This window comes from Hylobates moloch, unplaced genomic scaffold, assembly GCF_009828535.3.
Source record: "Hylobates moloch isolate HMO894 unplaced genomic scaffold, HMol_V3 SCAFFOLD_1, whole genome shotgun sequence".
Taxonomy (NCBI): domain Eukaryota; kingdom Metazoa; phylum Chordata; class Mammalia; order Primates; family Hylobatidae; genus Hylobates; species Hylobates moloch.
The window spans coordinates 129146039-129171417 of record NW_026652276.1 but is presented as its reverse complement, the minus strand read 5'-3'; the positions used below and the strand labels follow the sequence as shown (position 1 = coordinate 129171417).

Below are 25379 nucleotides of genomic sequence, written 5' to 3'. Positions count from 1 at the left end.
AAAATTAGAGGGGAAAATGATTTCTTAAATTTCAGTCATTTTCTCATTTTGAACATTGGTATTTATACTTTGTCCCATTCTGCATTGGGAACTTTAAAACTTGAGAATAGAGATGTTTGCCCCATTTCTTCATTAACTGTTCATCTTTTAGTATATGTTTTTTTTAAGTATAGTTTTTCTGACAGCTACAGTGTTTCCCTCTTCTTAGTTTTTATTTTACCAAGTCAGTGCGCCAGTGGTTTTCAAAAGGATGGAGTATCTTTCTCTCTTTATGTGACTGTCCTGTGTGAAAAAATGTTTTCCATATTAATTGAAACTACCTTCATTTTCTAGAGAAGAAACTATAATGTAACACTTTGTTTGTTTATTTATGAGACGGAGTCTCACTCTGTCACTCAAGCTGCAGTGCAGTGGTATGATCTCAGCTCACTGCAACCTCTGCCTCCCGGGTTTAAGCAGTTCTCCTGCCTCAGCCTCCTGAGTAGCTGGGATTAAAGGCACCTGCCACCACGCCCAGCTAATTTTTGTATTTTTAGTAGAGATGGGGTTTCACCATGTTGGCCGGGCTGGTCTCGAACTCCTGACCTCAAATGATCTACCCACCTCTGCCTCCCAAAGTGCTAGGATTACAGGTGTGAGCCACTGTGCCCAGCCCTGAAAAACGTATTTTTAATAATGTTACTGTGATCAAAATAAAAGTTTTTTAAACAATAACCAGAAAGCATACTACATTTCCATATGATGATCCAATAAAGAGAGAGAAGGGAAAAATGAAAAAGGCCTTAGAGTATTACGCTAGATCACTAATACCACCCTCCGAAAACGCACACACCTTTTTGAAGGCAGTATCGCCATCTAGTGGCTTTTCAGAACATTGTTATTGAAAGCAAAACTAAATTTTCCCAAAGTTGAAGGTGTTAATGAGAGAGGAAGATAGTATTACCATATTTTATTCTTTTGTGTTTTATGTTCCCTAAAACATTGACTGCATTCATGGTAAGTGCTTGGTTGATTCTGATCTGGGAGAAGGTGATCCTCATCTGGAGGATCCTCCTGATGTAGATGAGTGCAGGGAGCTTTGGGGATTCTAGGTAATAAAAAGGATCTTCTGAGAATCACTAGACAAGATTGGAAGCATGGTAATAAAAAAAATTACTAATAACAGATGAATGACAATAAATAATATGATTAAACAAGCTTCAGGAAAGGAGATCTCATTTAGATCACTGACTTTTAACTGTAAGATCAAGATTAAATTGTTCTCCCTTCAGCTCTAATGGAGTAGTCTTCATTTTTGAGCATATAAAGTGGAAAGAATTCCCCCCTCCTTCTGTTGGGGGAATGTCATCCGAGACATTACTGCTGAATACTTACAAAACTGAATTCCAATCCTTGATCTTTCTTCTGTTCTCCAGACCTTTTGTTTATTGGAAATCTCTACCCAGGTGATTTGGGTACCCTAAATTAAACCTTGTTACAAAACCTATTTATTTCATTCCCCAGAAAAATGTCTACTCCTTTTCCTTTATTTCCTGTTTTAGTTAAAGGTTTCCAGTCACCTTGTCATATAGGCCATTGTAAATAGAATTGTATTGGTTTTTCCGCCCTCTGGTCTTTCTCCCTTATGTTCTTCTGACATTCCAGCCCCCCTGATAATAGCAATGTTGAACTATTTGTAGTTCCCTAAACTTGCTGTGCTCTTGAATGCCTTTGTGAATCTACATAAGCTGTTCCTTTTGTATGTAATTATACTTCCCACCTGAGTTTGACAAATTTGTTTTTTTTTTCTTTCAGTGTGCAATTCAGGTCCTACCTCCTTTGAAATCTGTCCTGAGTCCCACAGGCATCATGGGGCACATCTTCTTTTATGTGTTTAGAGTATATTATTCATTCTATGTATTATTTATAGTACATGATTATAATTTATATTACCATTTTTCTTTTTTTTTAAAAAAGAAGGGAAAAGAAAGAGCAAACAACTAACATTTGTGTACATAACTTTATTATACATAATTTCCTTTCACAAGAATTATTTTAAAAGAAAGTTGTTTGAGATGGATGATGTAGGTATCATTATTCTTATGTACATTTTAAAGTTACAGAAACAGAAGTTTAGAAAATTTAAGTGCATTTGCAAGATCACACAACCAATAAGTAGTAGAGCTCAGGATCTTTTGACAGAAGATTATTTTCATTATATGGGAGTGCTTCTCTGGTAAGACTCTGAATTCAGCCTTGATTACCTAGAAGTATCTTCCAGGTAGAGAACTCTAGGGGCCTCTCAAGTCTGCTTTAGAGGTACCATTAGGCTGATGACAATTTTTAGAGTTCTTTTGTAGTAAAGGGTCTGCTGAATTTTGCTTTTTGTCTTTGCATCCTCCAAATATAATATTTTTGACAAATGAGGTATGCTATAGTTTTAATCTTCCAGCAGGTTAGCAAGTTATGTGATATTTCTACTTCTGAATCTCCCTTCATTATATTGGATTTAATTATATTTTAAGCAGTTTGAAAGCTCTTGAAATATCTAATGAGAAATCTATAAACAAAAAATATTTTGATAGCAACAAATATTTAAAATTACCTGTAATTTTTCACATGAAAGTTATATTAAAGTCTGATGACTTTTTTTTTTTTTTTTTTTTTTTTGAGACAGAGTTTCGCTCTTGTCTCGCAGGCTGGAGTGCAAATGGTGCAATCTCGGCTCAACACAACCTCTTGTCTCCTGAGTTCAAGCGATTCTCCTGCCTCAGTCTCCCAAGTAGCTGGGATTACCGGCGCCTGCCACCACACCCAGCGAATTTTTGTATTTTTAGTAGAGACGGGGTTTCACCATGTTGTCCAGGCTGGTCTTGAACTCCTGACCTCAGGTGATCCACCCGCCTTGGCCTTCCGAAGTGCTGGGATTACAGGGGTCAGCCACGGCACCTGGCCTGACTTTAAATTTTAATACCTGGTTAATCACTTAAGGTTTAAGGAAAAACAAAAGAATTGTTTGATTTTGTTTTCTAAGCTGTTACTTTCCTGGCAGACAAAGAAATAGTGTCTGCCTTCTTTTCAAAAATATTAATGAGATTTACAAATGAAAGTATTTAGCAGAAGGACTGGCCTTGGTGGCTCTTGCCTGTAATCCTAGCACTTTGGAAGGCCAAGATGTGAGGATTACTTGAGCCCAGAAGTTCGAGTCCAGCCTGGGCAACATAGTGAGATCTCTATTTTAAAAAAAGTAGAAATTGAAATGCACAATTGTTAACGTTGAGACCATTATTTTTGGGTCTTTACAAAGTTTAGTTTCTTGCCATCCAGTAACAACTTATTGAAGTTACTAAATTTTGTTTTTCCAATTTAATGGCAGAAGGACCGTGTGTGTGTGTGTGTGTTTTCCTGGGTTATTGAGTTTATTGTTTGGAATTGATCTAATTATGTAAATAAACTGGAGTGGTTCATTTCATTTTTAGATTTTTCTTTTTTGTAGGTACACATTTATTTGATAACATCTAAGAACTTGACTATATGTTTTTCAGTCCTGTTTCTTTTTCACTGTGAGTTAATTTGCTTTTTGTGCAAATACTGGGTATAGACACACCACAAGAATGTAATTTGTTTTTTAATCCATGAAAGAAAAAAGCAACGTATATGTAGTGTCACATCAGTTTGCTGCTTCTTTGTGTGATCTAAACAAGATCATCTCTACGATGTTGACAGTTGGTAGCCAAATCTAATAGTGCAAGTTTGAAATACTCATTTTTGAGGATTCTGGATTTTTTTTTTTTTTTTTTTTTTTTTTTTTTTTTGTTTTTTTTTTTTGAGACGGAGTCTTGCTCTGTCCCCCAGGCTGGAGTGCAGTGGCGCAATCTCGGCTCACTGCAAGCTCTGCCTCCCGGGTTCATGCCATTCTCCTGCCTCAGCCTCCTGAGTAGCTGGGACTACAGGCGCCCGCCAACACGCCCGGCTAGTTTTTTGTATTTTTAGTAGAGACGGGGTTTCACCGTGTTAGCCAGGATGGTCTCGATCTCCTGACCTCGTGATCCGCCCGCCTCGGCCTCCCAAAGTGCTGGGATTACAGGCTTGAGCCACCGCGCCCGGCCTTTTTTTTTTTTTTTTTGAGACAGAGTCTTGCTCTGTCGACCAGGCTGGGGTGCAGTGGTGTCATCTAGGTTCACTGCAACCTCTGCCTCCTGGGTTCAAGCAATTCTCATGCCTCAGCCTTCTCGGCAGCTGGGATTATAGGCATGCACCGTGATACCTGGCTAATTTGTTTTGTATTTTTAGTGGAGGTGGGGTTTCAGTATGTTGGCCAGGCTGGTTCCGAACTCCTGGGCTCAAGCAATCCTTAGGCCTCCACCTCCCAAAGTGCTGGGATTACAGGCATGAGCCACCACGCCCGGATGGATTTTCTTTTATTTGTCTATCTTTGGATAATGTATTTTCATATTACAACATGCTTTAATTTTCCTGAGCTTTAAATTTCCTGGAGCCAAAGCATAGTTTCAGTCTCTTTTACTTTTGTCTTTACATTTGTAAACAGTTAACGAGATTTAATATTAGCATCCTAATCATAACATGGATTTTTGTTTGATAGTATACTATATTACTGAATTGGGTGATACCTGAAATTGTCCTTATTTTCTTCTAACTCCACCTACGTTGGAACTTGCTTTTATGATTAAATACTTCTGTCTGCACACTTTCTCAATATTTGCTTCTTTTTCATTAGAGAGGTAGAAAGTGAGGCATGGTACCTATTATGCAAAATTTTTGAGTAAATCATCAGGTGTTTTTCCTTGTCCTTAGTAACGGTCATTTTCATTGTCTTTTGTCATTGTTGCCTTTTAAAAGCTTTTTAAAAAATAATTTATTAAAAATATTTAAAATACAATTGAAATACTACTAACTTCTTTAAAGTTTTCTTGCCAGCTCTGTTCTCTCCCCAGCTTTATCCCCTTCCTCTGGAAAATGAACATTTGCTCACCCCCCTCAGGGAACTGAAGGTTTAGTGTGATTGGAACAAAAACCAAATGATAATGGATTTTATAGGCCTTGTGTAGGTATTCTCTAGATGGAAGCAATGTGTACTATAGCCATAACATATTCATGTTTCATTTCATACTATCACTTTGACTGCACTTTGGAAAGTGGTTTGGCCTTATATGTCTGGAAGCAAGAACAATCACTTAAGAAGGCTGTTACAGTAAATCTAAATAGGATGATTATAGCTAGAGCCAAGGAATGGGCACAGGTATTGGAAAGACAGATTAATTATATCATAAGGATGTAGACTTGTTAGAACTTGATGGTTGAATGTGTTGTGAGATACATCCCTGCCTCCACCCCCTACTGTAAGGTTTCTGCTTAAGCAACTGGATGAATGATTTGTTGATTAGGATAGTCTAAACTTTTGTTAACAAAGAGAACCACAAAAGTTAGTGGCTTAAAGAATGAGAAGTTTATATATGTATTTCTCACTTAATAATCTTGAGTGGTGGCTGGGCGTGGTGGCTCACGCCTGTAATCCCAGCACTTTGGGAGGCCAAGGCAGACAGATCACCTGAGGTCAGGAGTTCAAGACCAGCCTGGCCAATATGGTGAAACCGCATCTCTACTAAAACTACAAAAATTAGCTGTGTGTGGTGGCAGACGCCTGTAATCCCAGCTACTTGGGAGGCTGAGGCAGGAGAATCGCTTGAACCCAAGAGGTGGAGGTTGCAGTGAGCCGAGATCACGCCACTGCACTCCAGCCTAGGTGATGAGAGCAAAACTGTCTCAAAAGAAAAAAAAAAAATCTTGAGTGGTTGTTGCTTACCCCAGTGCACAATTAAGATTATTTAACCATATCACCAAGTCAAATGGTGACTGCTTCAATACAGCTATTCAGAGAAGAAGATTGGAAGATCTGCCATCTTCTACACATGCCTTCCAAGGCTGGTGCCAGAAGTGAGAAAAGAGGAGGGAGGAGAGTAATGAGCCAGGCCTAGAAATGGCACTTATCACATGTGCTTATGTTCCACTGGAGAGCACTTGGTCATGTGGCCCCACCTAACTGCAGTGAGGATGGGAAATGTAGCGGAGCTGGACAGCTGCCATAGAAGGGAGGAATAACAGATTTTTAGAGGGCAGCTATGAGTATCTGCCACGAATGATGAGGCTGTTTGCTGAGACAGTAAAGAAGAACAGAGATGCAGTTTGTAGCAAAAGGTAATAATGTAGGTACTTACAGGACTTCTAAATTTGCTTGCGTAATAAGAATGGGCAAGTAAGACAGTTGATCTTAGTAAGATGACAGCATCCGTTGGGAAAAAATTGGTTTTGTTTCTCTATAGCACTGTGATGATAGAGGAATTTAAAAGTTATTTTTCTTGGAAGATATCAAAAGGAGGAAAACAGGAGTTCAAATAGAAAGGGGGAAAGAGCATGAGAGAAAAGATTGTGTTTATTGTTATGTAGTTATGGTGTATGAAAGTATTAATAAGTTAGGCAATGCATATGTAGGGTGAGGAATTTAAAATAGCTAAGTGCTACAAAGCAAATAAAATAACGACTATAGTGTCAAAGTAGGGGTGGTAGTGGATAATTGGGTAATTTTCATTAGGGTAGTTAAGGTGGGCCTCTTTTAAGAAGTAAATTGGAGCTAAGACCAGAGTGATGAGAAAGGGAAAACTTAATGAAGACCTGGGCCAAGAACATTCCAAGTACAAAGGAGAAGGAACTCAGTACGGCCTGGGAACAGACTTGGGAGGTTTAAGGTCAAAAGTTGCCCAGTGTAATAGGAGGTAAGATCCTTGGTGTACAGTCTTATCAACGGAAGTAAAGTTTAAATTTTATTTGATTGCAGTGGGAAATCACTGGGCAGTTTTAAGCAAGCAGTTGATACCTGGTTTTATGCTTAATAAAAAAACTGAAAAGAATTTAAGGGTAGCTGAGCATGGTGGTGCATGCCTGTAATCCAAGCTACTCCAGAGGCAGGAGAATTGCTTGAATCCAGGAGGCAGAGGTTGCAGTGAGCCAAGATTGCGCCACTGCATTCCATTCAGGGCAACAGAGCGAGACTCTGTCTCAAAAAAAAATAAATATAATAATAAAAACAAAAACAGGCCGGGCGCAGTGGCTCACGCCTGTAATCCCAGCACTTTGGGAGGCCGAGGCGGGCGGATCACGAGGTCAGGAGATCGAGACCATCCTGGCTAACACAGTGAAACCCCATCTCTACTAAAAATCCAAAAAATTAGCTGGGCGAGGTGGCGGGCACCTGTAGTCCCAGCTACTTGGGAGGCTGAGGCAGGAGAATGGCGTGAACCCCGGGTGGGGGCAGAGCCTGCAGTGAGCCGAGATCACGCCACTGCACTCCAGCCTGGGCGACAGCGAGACTCCGTCTCAAAAAAAAACAAACAAACAAAAAAAAACAACAACAACCAAAAAAAATGGGCAGGCCAGGGGGGTGTGATTAGAGATGGAAGCCAGGAAACCAGTTAAGATATTGTGGTCATACCCGTTAAAAGAATAATGGCTTGGACTAGGTATTTGGATTGGGGATCTATTTTGGATGTAGAATTGGTGGAAGTTGTTTGGAAATTTGAGGGAAAGATGAATCAAGAATGACACCTGGATTTTTGACATCAAAAGCTGGGTAGGTGTTAGAAAATGGATCCCAGATTTCTTTTGTAGTTTGATAGATTTTTCTGCAATGGATTATGAATGTCATAAAGATGACATGGCATTTTGTGTATATGATGAATTTAGTTTACTGAAGACTCTCTTTGTCTCAAAACAGTATAAATTATAGTATAAAAGAAGTACATGGGGGGGTTGCCTTCAAGCAGGAAGAAGAAGTATAGACTTTATCATATGTTATTGGAAAAATGAAACATTTTAGAGCTAGTTTAGGTATTTCATTTTATGTGATTTTTTTTTTTCACCTAGAATGGTCTTTAACAAAGGCAGCAACCCTGCTTTATAAATTTTAACTGAGATTATCCAGAACCCCCAAATACTTCAAGGATCTAGGATTTTGTTCTGTCTTTCTATATATATCTAGACCAATAGGAGGTTGAAAACGTGCCAGCCAAGGGGCACACTCCTTATCTCACTGCTTGGTTTGTTGTGGATACGGTGCAGCTTATCAGGCCTTAAGGTAGGGAAGGCCATAACCATATCTCATCTTCCCTGCCCTCCATCTCTGGAATTCCTGGGATTGCTTTTTGTTTTTTGTTTTGTTTAGTTTAGTTTAGTTTTTTGAGACAGAATCTCGCTCTGTCGCCCGGGCTGGAGTGCAGTGGCGCGATGTCGGCTCACTGCAACCTCTGCCTCCAGGGTTTAAGCAGTTTTCTGCCTCAGCCTCCCAATTAGCTGGGATTACAGATGCATGCCACCACGCCTGGCTAATTTTTGTATTTTCAGTAGAGATGGAGTTTTACCATCTTGGCCAGGCTGGTCTTGAACTCCTGACCGTGTGATCCACCCACCTCGGCCTCCCAAAGTGCTGGGATTACAGGCATGAGCCACTGCACCCAACCTTCTTGGGATTGTTTAGAGGCAAAGTATTGGAATCTGTCAATGAACAGATAGTCTTTGATCTCTACTCCGTTGACACTTCCTTGAATGTAAAAATAATTTTTAGAGTGTGGTACTTTTTGTTTTAAAAAAAGTATGTATCAGTCTGAATGTTTGTTTGCTTCATAAATCGAAGAATTTCCATACTTTTGAAATTACATTAGTGTTTTAAAATTCAGCTTCCTAGATTAAGTTTTACAGTTGAATGTTTTCTCTCAGTATTTTGCCTAGTTCTTGTTTCTTGTCTAACAGAAACTAAGCATTTGGAAAGGCCATTAATTAGTATACATTAAGTATTTTTCTGTACAGTTAGAAATATATTTCATGTGGTTTTGTGTTTAATCATTTTTGAAAACTTACTATTTTCACATCTGAATTAATAAAACATTATAACAATTAATAAAATATATTCTAGTTTGCTAAGGTGACTGCTAAATATTGCATTAGATGATGCTACATATTGCCTAGAATTTGATATGCAATATATAAAATAATCTTTTACTTAGATATTCCTTTTTAGTCACCTGAATTTGTTTAGTTTCTCTACAATTCAACATACTTTTTAAAAGATTTTTTTAAAAATACAAGACACTAAAAATATTTTTTAAAGTAAAATAAAAATTAACTATTTGTAGATAGATTTACATAAATTTAAACATTTCCTTGAGCCTAGTTATCCAGTTGCACTTTTATAACACCATTGTTTAGGTTTGATATACTCATAGATCCTTGATGTGTTTGAGAAACTAGTTGTCATAATTTTTACAAATTTTGTTCTTCCACCCAGTTAATCATGTGTCATCTAAAGTTAGAGGGCAATATACATTAAGGTGCCTGACCTGTGCCCAGCATTTTTCTGGGCTTTGTGTTTGAGGTTCATAATAAAGAATGTTACGAGAATTTTTAACTTTCTGGGAAAATACAAAATAGGGAGTTAAAGACAGGTACGTATGATGTAAATTTAAGAATGTGAAAATAAATATATTATTAATAGAGATTAGACTTTATGAATATGCATCTTTTACTGTGTTGTAAAGGAAGTATAGCACTTGAATGAGAAAAATAGGGAAAGGATTTTATTAAAAGGGGGTAAAGCAGCTGGGCACAGTGGCTCACGCCTATAATCCCAGCACTTTGGGAGGCCAAGGTCAGGAATTTGAGACCAGCCTGGCCAACATGGCGAAACCCCATCTCTACTGAAAGTACAAAAATTAGCCAGGCGTGGTGGCGGGCGCCTGTAATCCCAGCTACTCAGGAGGCTGAGACAGGAGAATCGCTTGAACCTGGGAGGCAGAGGTTGCAGTGAGCCGAGATTGCACCACTGTACTGCAGCCTGGGCAACAAGAGTGAGACTCCATCTCAAAAAAAAAAAAAAAAAAAAAAAAAGGTAAAGCATAAAGAGGTGAGCATAATTTTAAAGAATTATAAAGTTCAGTGTAACTAGAGTAGCTAAAATTTAAAAGACTTGCTCATTATGTGAAGATAAAAATCACTGAGAAAAATACATTAATAATGTTAGAAAAACCTAATCTTAATTTACTATTAAAAATATTCATCTTATGCTGTCCTCTTTTTGCAGTTTTTACCACAGTCAAATGTTTTTGCTAGCTTTGGAGCACTGTTAACTATAGTCCTATCTGTGGTGATGCTATAATGCCCAAATTGATAGTTTTATAATACTAGTGCTTAAGTTGGAGAAATTTGGCTGGATGGGGGCAGAGCAGGTCAGGCACATCTTACACTGCCTGGAACTGCAAATCTATATGTGGCAAGAGAGAATTGCTTTCTAAATTGAATGCTCCATTTCCTTAACAAGACTGGTCCAGGACCAAGCCAAGCTTAGGTAAATGGGCTTGGAATACAGCCTTTCTGGCCTATGGCTTTTTAGTCCTTGTGATTTGGAAAACATCTGGATATAAAGAGATGTTTATAGCTGATCTGAATACATATGTGATCTCCCTTAAGTAAGTAACTACAGATCAGCTGAAGAACCTCCTCTGACTACTTAGGATTCTCTTCAAGCGTGTCAGTCAGCTAGAACGTGACCATTCTCTGAGCGTTGAACACTTTACATTGCCAGATAATTTGTGCTGTTATAGTCAAACCTGACCCTAATATAACTTGACTAAATAATCTTGTTTGTGGCAAATAAAGAGGTAGCAGTATATTTATGTCCTCTTTTCGGAAGGTGATAAAGGAATTATTTGATAAAGTACCATATGTATTGCTACTTTGCAGAGTAGACCTCAAGTACTATACTCTGCATTTGTGTGCTTTTTTCTGTTCACACACTACAGTGGGTATGTGAATCAGTGGAAAATTGCCAAAAATACGATCAATTGAAAACTTTTGTTAGGTGGTCTCTATTTAAACTATATCTTGTCATCCATTAGTAATTCACAAGATTTGATCAGAACCGGTCAACGCTCTTTAAATCAGTTAATCCCATTAAAGGTTTTTATGGAAAGGAAAAACAGTACTCAACAATTGAGTTGATACTAAAGCTTTGCTTTGACCAAATTGCAGTTAATACCAGTCAACTGCTTTTTTTTTTTTTTGAGATGGAGTCTTGCTCTGTCGCCCAGACTGGAGTGCAGTGACGCCATCTTGGCTCACTGCAAGCTCCGCCTCCCGGGTTCACATCATTCTCCTGCCTCAGCCTCCTGAGTAGCTGGGACTATAGTCACCTGTCACCACGCCCAGTTAATTTTCCTTTTAGTAGAGATGGGGTTTCACCGTGTTAGCCAGGATGGTCTCGATCTCCTGACCTCGTGATCCGCCAGCCTCGGCCTCCCAAAGTGCTGGGACTACAGGCGTGAGCCACCGTGCCCAGCCTACCAGTCAACTGCTTTTTGTTTTTATCTTCATATATTAAGGGAATTTTTAGTTAAATAGATTTCCCTCACATACATTTTATGATCATATATTAGATACCTTTGGATGTCTGTATTTTTTACTAGGCAGATGAAAGTGTTTTTAGTTAGGATTATAGGGATTACTTTAATAAAATAATATTTCCTCAGAGAATCTCTCTTATTCCAACAAATACTGACTCTAAAGACTGTTTTCTGTGTTTTTTAGTCGGCCGTATACTAACAAGGTAATTACTTTATGGTACCGTCCACCTGAACTGCTACTGGGAGAAGAACGATACACACCAGCCATTGATGTATGGAGCTGTGGGTAAGATAGCCTTATTTACTGGTTTATTTTACTTGAAACTTTTGGTAGTGATTTAAAATAGATCATTTGGTAATGACGGGTATTTTTTCCATTAGCTGTATCCTTGGCGAACTCTTCACTAAAAAACCTATATTTCAAGCAAATCAGGAACTTGCACAACTAGAATTAATAAGGTAAGCTGCTGATTATAATATTGGTGGGAATTGGGAGAGTGTCATACTCCACAGGAAATTTAAACTCTCTCAAGCTTGTCTTTTCAGGAAGAGAACAACATGGTTCTCTGGAGGGCTTATGACTGCTAAATGGAGGACAAACTGAAATGTAGGCACTTTGATACTTGTTCCAGTGAAATTAAGGATATCAAAGCCCCTGGGTGGGTGTATGTGTATGTGTACATGCGTGCGTGCATGTGTGCGTGTTTTTAAATGAAAGGACTTGAGGCCCAAAAGATAAGACTGGCAAGGAAGAGTAAATGTAGGAGAGAATGAATGGTAGATATATATTTTTTAATTATGACAGAAATGAAAAATTAATGTTTTGGGGTATTGTTTAAAAATATTGTAAATACACATATATTTTTATGTGTATTTACGTGTCTATATATGTGCATATACACACTAAAATACATGCATATACCCCCTAGCATAGGCCTTCATTATTTGGAGCCTATCATAGGACCTAGTTCATAAGCAATTACTCATACATTTTAGTCGCTTTTCTCTTTATCTTTTATTTTATTTTATTATTTTATTTTTTTGAGAGAGAGTCTCACTCTGTCACCTAGGCTAGAGTGCAGTGGCATGATCTCCACTCACTGCAACCTCTGCCTCCTGGGTTCAAGCAGTTCTCCTGCCTCAGCCTCCCGAGTAGCTCAGATTACGGGTGCCCACCACCATGCCCAGTTAATTTTTGTATTTTTAGCAGAGACGGGGTTTCACCGTGTCGGCCAGGCTAGTCTTGAACTTCCGACCTCAGGTGACCGCCCCCCACCTCGTTCTCCCAAAGTGCTGTGATTACAGGCATGAGCCACCTCATCCAGCCCATTTTATATTTTAAAATAATTTTAATTTTAAAAATCAGCTTTGGCCGGGCAGTGTCTCACGCCTGTAATCCCAGCACTTTGAGAGGCCTAGGTGGGTGGATCACCTGAGGTTGGGAGTTCAAGACCAGCCTGACCAACATGGAGAAACCCTGTCTCTACTAAAAATACAAAATTAGCCTGGCGTGGTGGCCCATGCCTACAATCCCAACTACTTGGGAGGCTGAGGCAGGAGAATCGTTTGAACCCGGGAGGCCCAGGTTGCAGTGAGCCGAGATTGTGCCACGGCACTCCAGCCTGGGCAACAAGAGCGAAATTCTGTCTCAAAAAAAAAAAAAGGTGGGGGGCTTCAGTTTCATATGTAATGTAAACATGCAACTTATAAAATTTCCATGAAAGTTTCAAAATATATATGAAGTTTTTTAGGAAAGATATTGGTAGGGGTACAGATTTACAGAATTTTACTTTCCTGACTGAACAAAATGAACATAAAGCAACAAATAGTAAGAAGGACCTCAACATCATATCGTAAACAGTCAAATTGAATCAGACTAAAAATCTTACTATTGACGTTTTTGGTGGTTATGCAAGATTTTTACTATAGGGTACAGCAGGGAAAGATGAGTGCCCTAGTTAGAGCCTGCTTCTTCTCTGGGGATAACTTGGCTATAGTCAGAAGTACCCAAAGCCAGAAACTAGTGGTGCTTCAACTCCAAAGCAGCCAGTTGCCTCACTTTTAATAAAATTACAAAAAAGGAGAAGGGAAGGGAAGGAGTTCACCTGAAACATAGAAAACTTTTATGTTACCTTTTTTTTTTCCTATTTTTTGAGACAGTATCTCATTTTGTTGCCTAGGCTGGAGTGCATTGGGGCAGTCATGGCTCACTGCAGCCTTGACCTCCTGGAGCCAAACAATCCTCCTGCCTCAGCCCTCCAAGTAGCTGGGACCACAGGCATGCATCACCATGCTGGGTGATATATTTTGTTTTTTTTGAGACCGGATTTCTCTATGTTGCCCAGGCTGGTCTCCAACTCTTGGGCTCAAGTGATCATCGTGTCTCAGCCTCCCAAAATGTGTCTTACCTTTTTAATTGTGCGATAGACAAGTAAAAAGGGTTAAGAAGAACTGATACTCTTGGAAAAAAGAAATACACCTTTCAATGCTAATTGGGCATTTACAAAAGTTATTTATATATTAATAGAGGAAGAAACTCCAAAATGTTGAAATACTATAGGCTAAATTCTCTAAAATAGAATAAAACTAGAAATTAATATAAAAATGGAAACAACAAAGTCTCTTAACTGTCTAAAAATTTACATATGCTAAAAAATCTTGGATTAAAGAGAAATCAAACTTTAAGACAGGGGTGTCCAATCTTTTGGTTTCCCTGGACCACACTGGAAGAAGAATAGTTGTCTTGGACCACACATAAAATACAGTAACACTAATAATAGCTGATTGATAGGCTAAAAAAAAATGCAAAAAAAATCTCATAATATTTTAAGAAAGTATGAATTTGTGTTGGGCTGCATTCAAAGCCATCCTGGGTTGCATGCAGCCCGTGGGCTGCGGGTTGGACAAGCTTGCTTTAGAACATCTAAGTTTAGAAAGAGTGATAAGTATAAAAATCCATGGGCTAACCCTGTGCTTAGGAGAAAATCACAACCTTAAATATACTACTAAATAAGAAAAGGAAAGCAAATTAAGCATTCTACAGACAAACTAGACAAAAGCAGCAAAATAAACCCAGGAAATAAAAATGAATTATAATACATAAAATGTAGAATTTATGAAGAAACCTATGATCTGGTCTTGGGTTTATTCACACATATATGCAATATAAATTAGTCTACTAGTTTAACTTCATATGAAAAGAGAGTATAAAGGAATTAATGACTGAGTGCAGTGGCTCATGCTTGTAATCCCCGCATTTGGGAGGCCGAGGCAGGATCACTCGAGCCCAGGAATTTTAGACCAGCCTGAGCAATATAGTGAGAACTTGTCTCTACAAATTAAAACAAACAAACAAAAACAACAACAACAAATTAGCTAGTCATTGGGGTGTGAGCATGTGGTCTGTACTACTCGTGAAGCTGAGGTGAGAGGATTACTTGAGCCCAGGAAGTCGAGACTGCAGTGAGCTGATGACACCACTGCATTCCAGCCTGGTTGACAGAGTGAGACCCTATCTCCAAAACAAAAAAACAGCCCCTTTATTTTCTTTGATAAATTATTGCACATCTTTTAGAAACCAATACTTGTTATGTTCTTTAAACTATTCCAGAACATAAGAATAATGCAGTACAAGCTTTCTTATTCAGTCTTCTCTTGAAGTCTTATTAGATTAATTGATGCTCTTCATTCCCTCTGTAAAGAAAAACTGGCTTGATAACATGGCAAGCTGAATGCTTGTAGCTAGTAGGCTATCACTTTCTTGTAAGACTATGTATTTATCCCACCAATTGAAGAGTATGCTGAACAGGAGGTGGTTGTTAGTTTTCAATTTTTATGATTTTTATTATTATAATTACATAGTTTAATTAAGCATAGATACAGTGCTTTAAAAAAACTTTAAGACATTGCTGTCTAATTAGGGGTGGACAAGTAATTGTGTAAGTTAGAAAAGTCATAAAAATCTAAGATGTGGTATTAGATTGCTTTGAAAGTGTTTTTAATTTCTAGATTTATTTAAAGAAATCAAAACTAAAAATCCTTGATGATGTGTTATGGGTGTGGTTTGTACAAGAGAGCTAATACAGAATTCCATTCGGTGAATCCTCTGTTCAAAGAGAAAGCCTTGGACTTTGTCAGAAGATGGGAAAACAAATGTACATTTATAAACTTTCAGTTAAAATAAAATGTTTAAATTATATATCTGTGTATCTTTTTTTTTTTAAACGATTCCTTCTAACCTTTTTTTTAAACGATTCCTTCTAACCCATTTTTTTTTTTTTTGTTAAACCCAACCAGCCAACCCTTGGCCCTGATTGTATTGGAAACTAGGGCTTCTATTAAAGATAGTTAACATCTATTTAGTTTATATACAATATCAGCATTATTCTAAGAGTTTAACTTGAATTATCTCAGTTAAGCTTCATAATAACCCTATGTCTTCTCTTTATAGTTAAGAAAACTGAACTTAGAGAGGTGAAGAATTTGTCCAGGGTCATACAACCAGCAAGTGGCAAAATTGAGATTTAAACACTGCTAGGTGTTACCTTAGGATCTAAACTTTTAACCATTACTCCAAACTACAGGCTGGGTGCGGTGGCTTACGCCTGTAATCACAGCACTTTGGGAGGCCAAGACGGTTGGATCACTTGAGCCCAGGAGTTCAAGACCAGACTGGGCAACATGGCAAAACCCCGTCTATACTAAAAACAAAAATTAGCCGGGCATGGTAGCACACACCTGTAATGCCAGCTTCTTGGGAGGCTGAGGCATGAGAATTGCTTGAACCTGGGAGGCAGAGGTTGCAGTGAGCCAAGATCCCACCACTCCACCCCAGCCTGGGTGACAGAGTGAGAATTGGTCTCAAAAAATAAATAAATAAACTACATAGGAAATAAAACTACCTGGAATCTTTTCTTTTACAAAATGAGTATGACACACATATCAGTATTTGACAAAGACAGCATGAAAAATTTTTTAAGGTATTAGGCCGGGCACGGTGGCTCATGCCTGTAATCGCAGCACTTTGGGAGGCTGAGGTGGAAGGGTCACTTGAGGCCAGGAGTCTGAAACCAAGCCTGGCCAACATGGTGAACGCACCCCCACCCCCCATATCTACTAAAAATATGAAAATTAGGCCGGGCATGGTGGCTCAATGCCTGTAAAACACTTTGGGAGGCTGAGGCGGGTGGATCACTTGAGGTCAGGAGTTCAAGACCAGCCTGGCCAGCATGGCGAAACCCCATCTCTACTAAAAATACAAAAGCTAACTGGGCGTGGTGGTACGCACCTGTAGTCCCAGCTCCTCAGGAGGCTGAAACACAATAATTGCTTGAACCCAGAAGGTGGAGGTTGCAGTGAGCCGAGATTGCTCTACTGCGCTCCAGCCTGGGCGAAAGAGAGACTCTGTCTCAAAAAAAAAAAAAAAAATTGTATAAGATATTAATCCAAGAATTCTAAGGGAAGTGTTCGCAAATAGTATCCAGCTTTTTATCAAAAAGTTAACTTGCAGAAAATGATGGGAGCTAAAATGATATAGAGGGTCAAGAAAGGTATCTCCCTTCAAGTGACATTTGAGCAGAGATCTGAATGAAGAAATGGCAAAGTAATAAAGACTGAGGCATAAGTATATTTGTTTTTTTTGTTTTTTTTTTTTTTTTTTAGGAATGTGTTCTCAGTGAACCATATGGGGGGAAAGCTTGGTTTATTCATTTTATAGCATGCTGTACAGTTACTAAGAAGGAAATAGTTGGTCAGGCACGATGGCTCACACCTGTAGTCCCAACACTTTGGGAGGCCAAAGCGGGCAGACCACTTGAGGTCGAGTTCAGGACCAGCCTTGCCAACATGGTGAATCCCTGTCTCTACTAAAAATACAAAAATTACCTGGGCACAGTGGTGTGTGCCTGTAATCCCAGCTACTTGGGAGGCTGAGGCAGGAGCATCCTGTGTCAGGTAGCTTGAACCTGGGAGGCAGAGGTTGCTGTGAGTCGAGATTGTGCCACTGCACTCCAGCCTGGGTGACAGAGTGAGACTATGTCTCAGAAAAAAAGAAAAAAAAAAAAGGAAATAGTTGATTTGGAGATAAATGGAAAAGCAGCATGAATAGTTACAGAAGGCTATATTGAGAGCTCATTTAGGTAAAACAAAAGACTCAAATTGTTAATCTGAACATGGACTTTCGAGAAGACTAGGGAGGAGAAATTTTTATTTTCTAGTTTATATATTTCAGCATGTTTTTGTTTTGTTAAGATATTTATAATTTTATAAAGAGATTCACCGGGCACAGTGGCTCACACCTGTAATCTCAGCACTTTGGAAGGCCAAGGCAGGTGGATCACTAGAGCCCAGGAGTTTGAGACCAGCCTGGGCAATGTGGCCAAACCCCATCTCTACAAAAAATATAAAAATCAGGTGGGTGTGGTAGCACACACCTATAGCCCGAGCTATTGGGAGGCTGCGGTACAAGGATCACCTGAACCCAGGGAGGTCGAGGCTACAGTGAACTGTGATTGCACCACTGCCCTTTAGTCTGGGCAACAGAGAGAGACCTTGTCTCAAAAAAACAGAAATAAAACAACAAAAAATAAAAAGATGCTTCAATTTTGATTTCATGGCATTAATTTCTTTTTAAACATGCAGAAAATGAAAGGAAGTTTGTGATAAAGGAAACAAATCTGAGTATAATGAGGCAATGGAGTATACTGAAAAGTGTGTGGCCTTTAGAATCTTACAAGCTTGGATTCTAATGCCAGCTCAGCTACTTCCTGCGCTTATGGTTTAGGGTCCCATATGCTCTTAAGTTTATTTCTTCAAAAGTAAAAGAGGACTAATAACATGCTTAGGGTTGTGAGAATTAAATATAAATAAATTTTCAGTACATATTTCTTCCCTCACCTTATTTGCAGTAATGCTAGGTTGTTTCTCTAATCTGTAGGCTCAGGAATGATGAGACCTAGTGTCAGTATTGTACAGATACATGTAAAACTGATCAAGAGTGATAACACTAATTTGCTTTAAATGGCTTTACACCATAGTGATTGAGTTATTTTATTTATAATTTGCTTTGTTCCACAAAGTATTTTAGGCAGATTATAAATATTTTATAATAGAAGTAGCATAGATTAAAAAGTGATGGAGGGAGGCCGGGCATGGTGGCTCATACCTGTAATCCCAGCACTTTGGGAGGCCGAGGCAGGTGGATCATCTGAGGTCAGCAGTTTGAGACCAGCCTGGCCAACATGGTGAAACCCTGTCTCTGCTAAAATACAAAACAACCCGGGCACAGTGGCTCATGCCTGTAATCCCAGCACTTTGGGAGGCCGAGGTGGGCAGGTCATGAGGTCAGGAGATGGAGACCATCCTGGCTAACACGGTGAAACCCTGTCTCTACCAAAACTACAAAAAAAAAAAAAAAAAAAAAAAAAATTAGCCAGGCATGGTGGCGGGCACCTGTAGTCCCAGCTACTCAGGAGGCTGAGACAAGAGAATGGCATGAACCCAGGAGGCGGAACTGGCAGTCAGCCGAGATGGCGCCACTGCACTCCAGCCTGGGCAACAGAGCGACACTCCATCTCAAAAACAAATAAATAAATAAAACAATTAGCTGAGTGTGGTGGCACACACCTGCAATCCCAGGTACTTGGGAGGCTGAGGCAGGACAACTGCCTGAACCTGGGAGGTGGAGGTTGCAGTGAGCGGAGATTGTGCCACTGCACTCCAGCCTGGGCAACAGAGCAAGACTCCATCCCCACCCCCAAAAAAAGTGATAGATGGCATGATGACTCACGCCTGTAATCCCAGTACTTTGGGAGGCTGAGGCCGGTGGTTTACTTGAAGTCAGGAGTTTGAGACCAGCCTGGCCAACATGGTGAAACCCCATCTCTACAAAAATAAAAAATTAGCAGGGGATGGTAGCTAGCACCTGTAATCTCAGCTGCTGGGAAGGCTGAGGCAGGAGAATCGCTTGAACCCAGAAGGTGGAGGTTGCAGTGAGCCAAGATCGTGCCACTGCCCTCCAGCCTGGGCAACAGAGTGAGACTCTGTCTCCAAAAACAAAAAGTGATGGAGGAAGAGAATGGAAAACACACATTGGGACAAAATGGGATGAATGAAGGCAGAAAGCTCTGTGTGGCCATATATATATATTTAATTTTTTTTAAACATGAGGATCACATTACCCTAAGCCTTCTAGCAGTCAGCTAAAGAGCCTTTATATCACACAATGTACATTGCTTATGAGATAAAAAGGATTATAATCAGTGAAGCAATTGAAAGTAGATTAGAATTAAATGAATCCTTCTTTTCTCTGACTCTCTGCCACCTCATCCAGTACGCACAAACCCTCAGGCGTAGGTGGTTTACACAGGTGAAATTTTTTAAATTTTAAAGGAATAGATTTTGGTTGTACCAGAAGATAGGAAAAGAAGGAAACTTCCCATATTGAAAAAAATGAAGCATGTATACCTTCATAAACCGATAGCATAAAATATTCTGTAGAGTTGTGCTTCTCAAACTTTTTGGTTTCAGAACTTCCTTATGCTCAAATTATTAAAGATCCCAGGAGTTTTTGTATCTACTGAGATTTGCCATATTAGAAATTAAAGGTATTTATGAATTCATTTTAACATAATAATGTTAACATGTTTTAAAGTCTATAACGTCTATAGTTTCTAAAATAAAAGTTGGAACGGCAGATCTGTCTGGTTTAATAGACATGACACTTGGATCCTCATATCTGTGATGTGCTGTTTTCAATAGCCTTTTTGGATAATGGTGCATATTCTTCTTAGAAACCACAAAAATTAGATGATTGGTAGTTTTTTACAGGTTGTAATGTGTAATCTGAAACCATATGAAGGAATATTTTATACTGTACTATATTGAAATCCATTGTTCTGTCTTGCACTTTGAATGGATCTTTTATCTGTGATGATTTCATGATATTATGCATTGGTCATTTGAAAAATGCTGCTTCACTGAATTGAACAGATCTTCCAAATGTAATGTTTTATATTATATAATTTGTACCACCACTGATCTCATCAGAAAAGCTTTACAGTATTTTGAAACTGTTAAGCTCACGGTGGAGGATACAAGTTTTCTAATATTCTAATTTCTCTAGAAAGTTCCAATTTTATAATTGACAATAAATACTGTTGTTTTCCTTCAAGTGACAAGCTGACTCTGTTCCTATTTGAGAAAATGTCTGGAAAATACCCAAGTTTGGATGACTGTAGTTTGTTAGTGGTCCATGAAAAAAGCAGCTGCCTCAGTTCGCAAGTCAAATCGTTGCACAGGCACATCTTCTCAAGATAACTATCATATTTTGTTGTACAGTAGAAGTGCTTATGAGTATTTCCCATTTCATCGCAGAGAATATTAAAAAGATACATGCTCAAATATCAGAATTAAATGCCATTAACAATTTGTACTGCTTCAACAAGTACATTCTTTTTTTGAGACAGAATCTCGTTCTGTCACCCAAGCTGGAGGGCAGTGGTATAATCTCAGCTCACTGCAACCTCTGCCTCCCGGGTTCAAGCAATTCTCGTGCCTCAGCCTCCCGAGTAGCTGGGACTACAGGTGCGCGCCACCACACCCGGCTAATTTTTGTATTTTTAGTAGAGACAGGGTTTTGCCATGTTGGCCAGGTTGGTCTCGAACTCATGACTTCAGGTGATCCGCCCACCTTGGCTTCCCAAGTGCTGGAGTTACAGGCATGAACCACTGCACCTCACCTAACAAGTAGGTTCTTAAGTGAAACTGGTTTTCTCCCCACCCTGAAATTTGCATGATAATGAAGACTACATCCTGTTAATATAGTTTGTTGCCACTGAGTTGAATCATGTTAAGGTGCTGGTAGTTTTACCACTGGTTTTGTACCATTAGTGCAAATCAACACATGGAAAAAGGCAAATAATGGTTTAGTAATAGCTTTGACCTGCCAGACCTTGAAGTGTCTAGGGGACACTCAGTGGTCCTTGGACCCCACTTGCGAAAACTGTTGCTGTATATCAGTCTTACATACGAATACTGATGTACAACATCTAACTTAACAAGTAGAAAATACAGCATTACACTGAAATAATAGTACTTTTATTAGGCTTGGATGGTAGGCTTCCTTTGAATATAATGATGAATATGTATTAGGAAATCTGTTGATATAATTCACATTAGTAGCCTGGGGAGAAAATGCAGATGATGATGGTTATAGAAGTTCTAAAAAATCAAAACTGATAAAACTAAAGCACTCTTAGAATATAAAAGCCACAAAAATTAAAACCCATAGTAGAGAGGAATAAATGAATGCTTCCTTAACAGGAAATGTGTGTGAATTTGTATGTATATATGTGAGTATATTTCTGTTACGTGTTTTTCAAACCCAAAGGCATCATTCTTCCCAGGGCTAAACAATGAATGTGCTCCCATTAAAATCAGAAAATAAAGTTACCCAATATTGTGTACTGTCATTATCATTTTAACATTGTTTAGGAATTGCCACATAATGTAACATACCACAGTGATAAAGATACATTTGAAAAAAATATAGATGAATTATAACATGGGTTATATGATTTATATACCTGGAATACCTCAAAGAAACAACTGCTAAAACTGGTAGGAACCCTAGGATCTCAGATGGCTACTTATTATTAAATTTTTGCTTGCGGCCAGGAATGATGACTCACACCTGTAATCCTAGCACTTTGGGAGGCTGAGATGGGAGGATTGCTGGAGTCCAGGAGGTCAAGGTTGCACTGAGCCTTGTTTGCACCCCTGCACTCCAGCCTGGGTGACAGAGTGAGACCTTGTCTCAAAAAAAATAAATAAATAAAATTTCAAACCTTTCCTGTAATAAAGCTTTTCTTTGTTTATTTTTCTTTTCTTTTTTTTTTATTTATTTGAGACAGAGCCTTGCTTTGTTGCCAGGCTGGAGTGCAGTGGCGCAATCTTGGCTCACTGCAACCTCTGCCTCCCAGGTTCAAGTGGCTCTCTTGCCTCAGCCTCCCGAGTAACTAGGACTACAGGCACACGCCACCATACCCAGCTAATTTTTGTATTTTTAGTAGAGACGGGGTTTCACCATGTTGGCTAGGATGGCCTTGATATCTCAACCTTGTGATCTGCCCACCTCAGCCTCCCAAAGTGCTGGGATTACAGGTGTGAGCAACCCTGCCCGGCCTTTCTTTTTTTCTTTTTCTTTTTTTTTTAGATCAAGTCTTGCTGTCAGCCAGGCTGGAGTGCAGTGGCCTGATCTCAGCTCACTGCAACCTCCACCTCCCAGGTTCAAGTGATTCTCTGCCTCAGCCTCCTAAGTAGCTGGGATTACAGGTGTGCGCCACCATGCCCAGCTAATTTTTGTGTTTTTAATAGAGACGGGATTTCCCTATCTTGCCGAGCCTAGTCTCAAACTCCTGGGCTCAAGCAATCCACCCGCCTCAGCCTTCCAAAGTGCTGTGATTAGAGGCGTGAGCCACCATCCCTGGCCAAGCTTTTCTAATTAATTGCTTAGAAAATATAATGGGCATGGGCCGGGTGCAGTGGCTCATGCCCATAATCCCAGCACTTTGGGAGGCCGAGGTGGGCGGATCACTAGGTCAGGAGATCGGGACCATCCTGGCTAACACGGTGAAACCCTGTCTCTACTAAAAATACAAAAAAATTAGCCGGGTGTGGTGGCAGGCACTTGTAGTCCCAGCTACTTGGGAGGCTGAGGCAGCAGGAGAATGGCAGGAACCCGGGAGGTGGAGCTTGCAGTGAGCCGAGATGGTGCCACTGCACTCCAGCCTGGGCGACAGAGCAAGACTCCATCTCAAAAAAAAAAAAAAAAGAAAGAAAGAAAATATAATGGGCTAAAAACATGTTTAAGGCTCAATGGCTTGTGCCTGTAATCCCAATACTTTGATAGACTGAGGCAGGAGGATCACTTGAGGCTAGGAGTTTGAGGCCAGCCTGGGTCTCAAATTAGATGGATGTAGTGGCATATGCCTGTAGTCTCAGCTGGCGAGCTGAGGCAGAAGGATCATTTGAGACCAGGACGTCGAGGCTTCAGGGAGCTATGATTGCACCACTGAACTCCAGCCTGCGGTAGCAGCGGAACCCTGTATCTATTAAAAAAAAAAAAAATTAAAAAACAAAAAGTCCATAAAGGAAATACACAAGATCTCACTGAAAATAAATAAATAGAAGCACTGACTATTTCTAAGATAGAAATATTAAGCATTGTAAAGGCAGTAGTTGGTTCTAAATCTATAAATTCAGAGTGGCGATTGAATCCTAGCAGGATTCTCTTGGAGTGTTATAGTATTGATTATAATTCATGTGTAATAAAATTTTGAGGAGAGTAAGTAAAGAGGTGGATAGGAGATTTGTCCTATCAGACTTTCAAGAAATATTAATAGCACAATATGGTATTGACACCAGAGTAGACTGATCGAATCACGATAGATTCCCAAAGTATATCTCAGATAATTGGGGATTTAGCATATACCTTAGTGTATGATGCATCTCAGTAGTAAATGGTATTGGACTAGTTGACTGGCCACCAGGCACAGATTTTGTAAATGCAGTTATCAGTTGCTGTCATGTCTACCTCTCTAGTTTCTAGGAGCTTTCCTTGCATCGGTATGTGTATTCCATCGTGTATCCTGCTTTCAATTAGATAAATTCGGTACTCATATATCTTTCAACATCACATATGATAAAATAATTGAAATCCTTTAGGCTAATGAAACTGTTGTTTATTATAAGACTATTAATGGGCCAGATGCTAGCTCATTTAATTTTGTAGCTTTAAAATAAAATTAATCTTAAGTTTCCAAAAGAGGAGCAGATTCCTAAGCAATGTAATTTGACCGATGTCAGACAAGAGTCAAATCTAAAGCTTGCTTTTAAAGTCTGTCTTCATTATACGTAGGCAAAGTACCTTCTTAGAACTGTATTGTGGACTGGGTGCAGCGACCCATGCCTGTAATCCCAACACTTTAGGAGGCTGAGGTGGGAGGATCACTTGAAGCCAGGAGTTCAAGACCAGCCTGGGCAACATAGCAAAAACCTGTCTACAGACAAATCTACGGCAGTATTATCTAGACCCAGGTTATGCTTCCAGCTAAGCCTCCCTGAGCCCTGTATTCCACCTGCACTGACTTACATAGTGTTCCTCCCAAATGTCTATACTTTGCTACTTCCGTGCCTTTGCCTGAGTTCTCTCTTCTGGTAACATAATTTATCTTATTCCATTTCCCACCTGTCTATGGTTTACTTATCTTTGGAATTATAAACAAAATTCTTCACTCTTTCCCTAACTTGAGTAAGTTTTCTTGTATTTCAGCATATTGAAAGTATCTTTGCCTTCCTGGATTCCAGTATGCTTTATACTTCTATTATAGTGCACAACAGTCTGCCTTGGGTTGATTAATTGTGTTTACATGGTTACTTGGAAAAGTATACAAAAACAAGAAATATAAAAGAGACCTGTAAACAACTAAAATACAGAGCAGGATGAAACAAATGTCAAACCAGTAGCATGCAAGGAGTAATTCTGAGTAGCAATGGGGAATACAGAAGACTTTTGTTAATTAGATTACTTTTGATCTGAATCTTGAGAAGTGAAAATAATTCAGCTATATAGAATTTAGGGAGAAGGAGCATTAGCATAGACATGAAGGAGTGGCCTGTGGGGAGAGATGCATTGGGAAATGAGACTAGGAAGGCAGATTGGGACCAGATCTAGAGAGCCGATGCTACAGGAGTTGGGCTTTCTTTTCAAGGAAGTAGGGTTGAGGAGGTTGTGAAAATTGGACTTTAAGACAAAAGAGAGTAGAACTGTATAAAGAATAAGTTCTTAGTATCTTTAAAGCTTGGGTTTATAAAAATGCTAAATATATTGAGACAAAAAAGTACATTTGAGTGACATACAGCTTTAAAACCATAAAA

The 25379-nt window shown here is 39.2% G+C and overlaps 1 protein-coding gene across 4 annotated transcripts in view; it reads left to right on the top strand.

Annotated features, from left to right (window-relative positions):
* The window catches only part of CDK13 (cyclin dependent kinase 13), a 146936-nt gene that overhangs the window by 102303 nt on the left and 19254 nt on the right, over positions 1–25379 (top strand). For all 4 annotated transcript variants that reach the window (XM_032758272.2, XM_032758270.2, XM_032758271.2 and 1 more), the window contains exons 8-9: positions 11629–11730; positions 11826–11903. In XM_032758272.2, coding sequence (XP_032614163.1) covers positions 11629–11730; positions 11826–11903 — 180 coding nt within the window. The remainder of the gene's footprint in view (positions 1–11628; positions 11731–11825; positions 11904–25379) is intronic.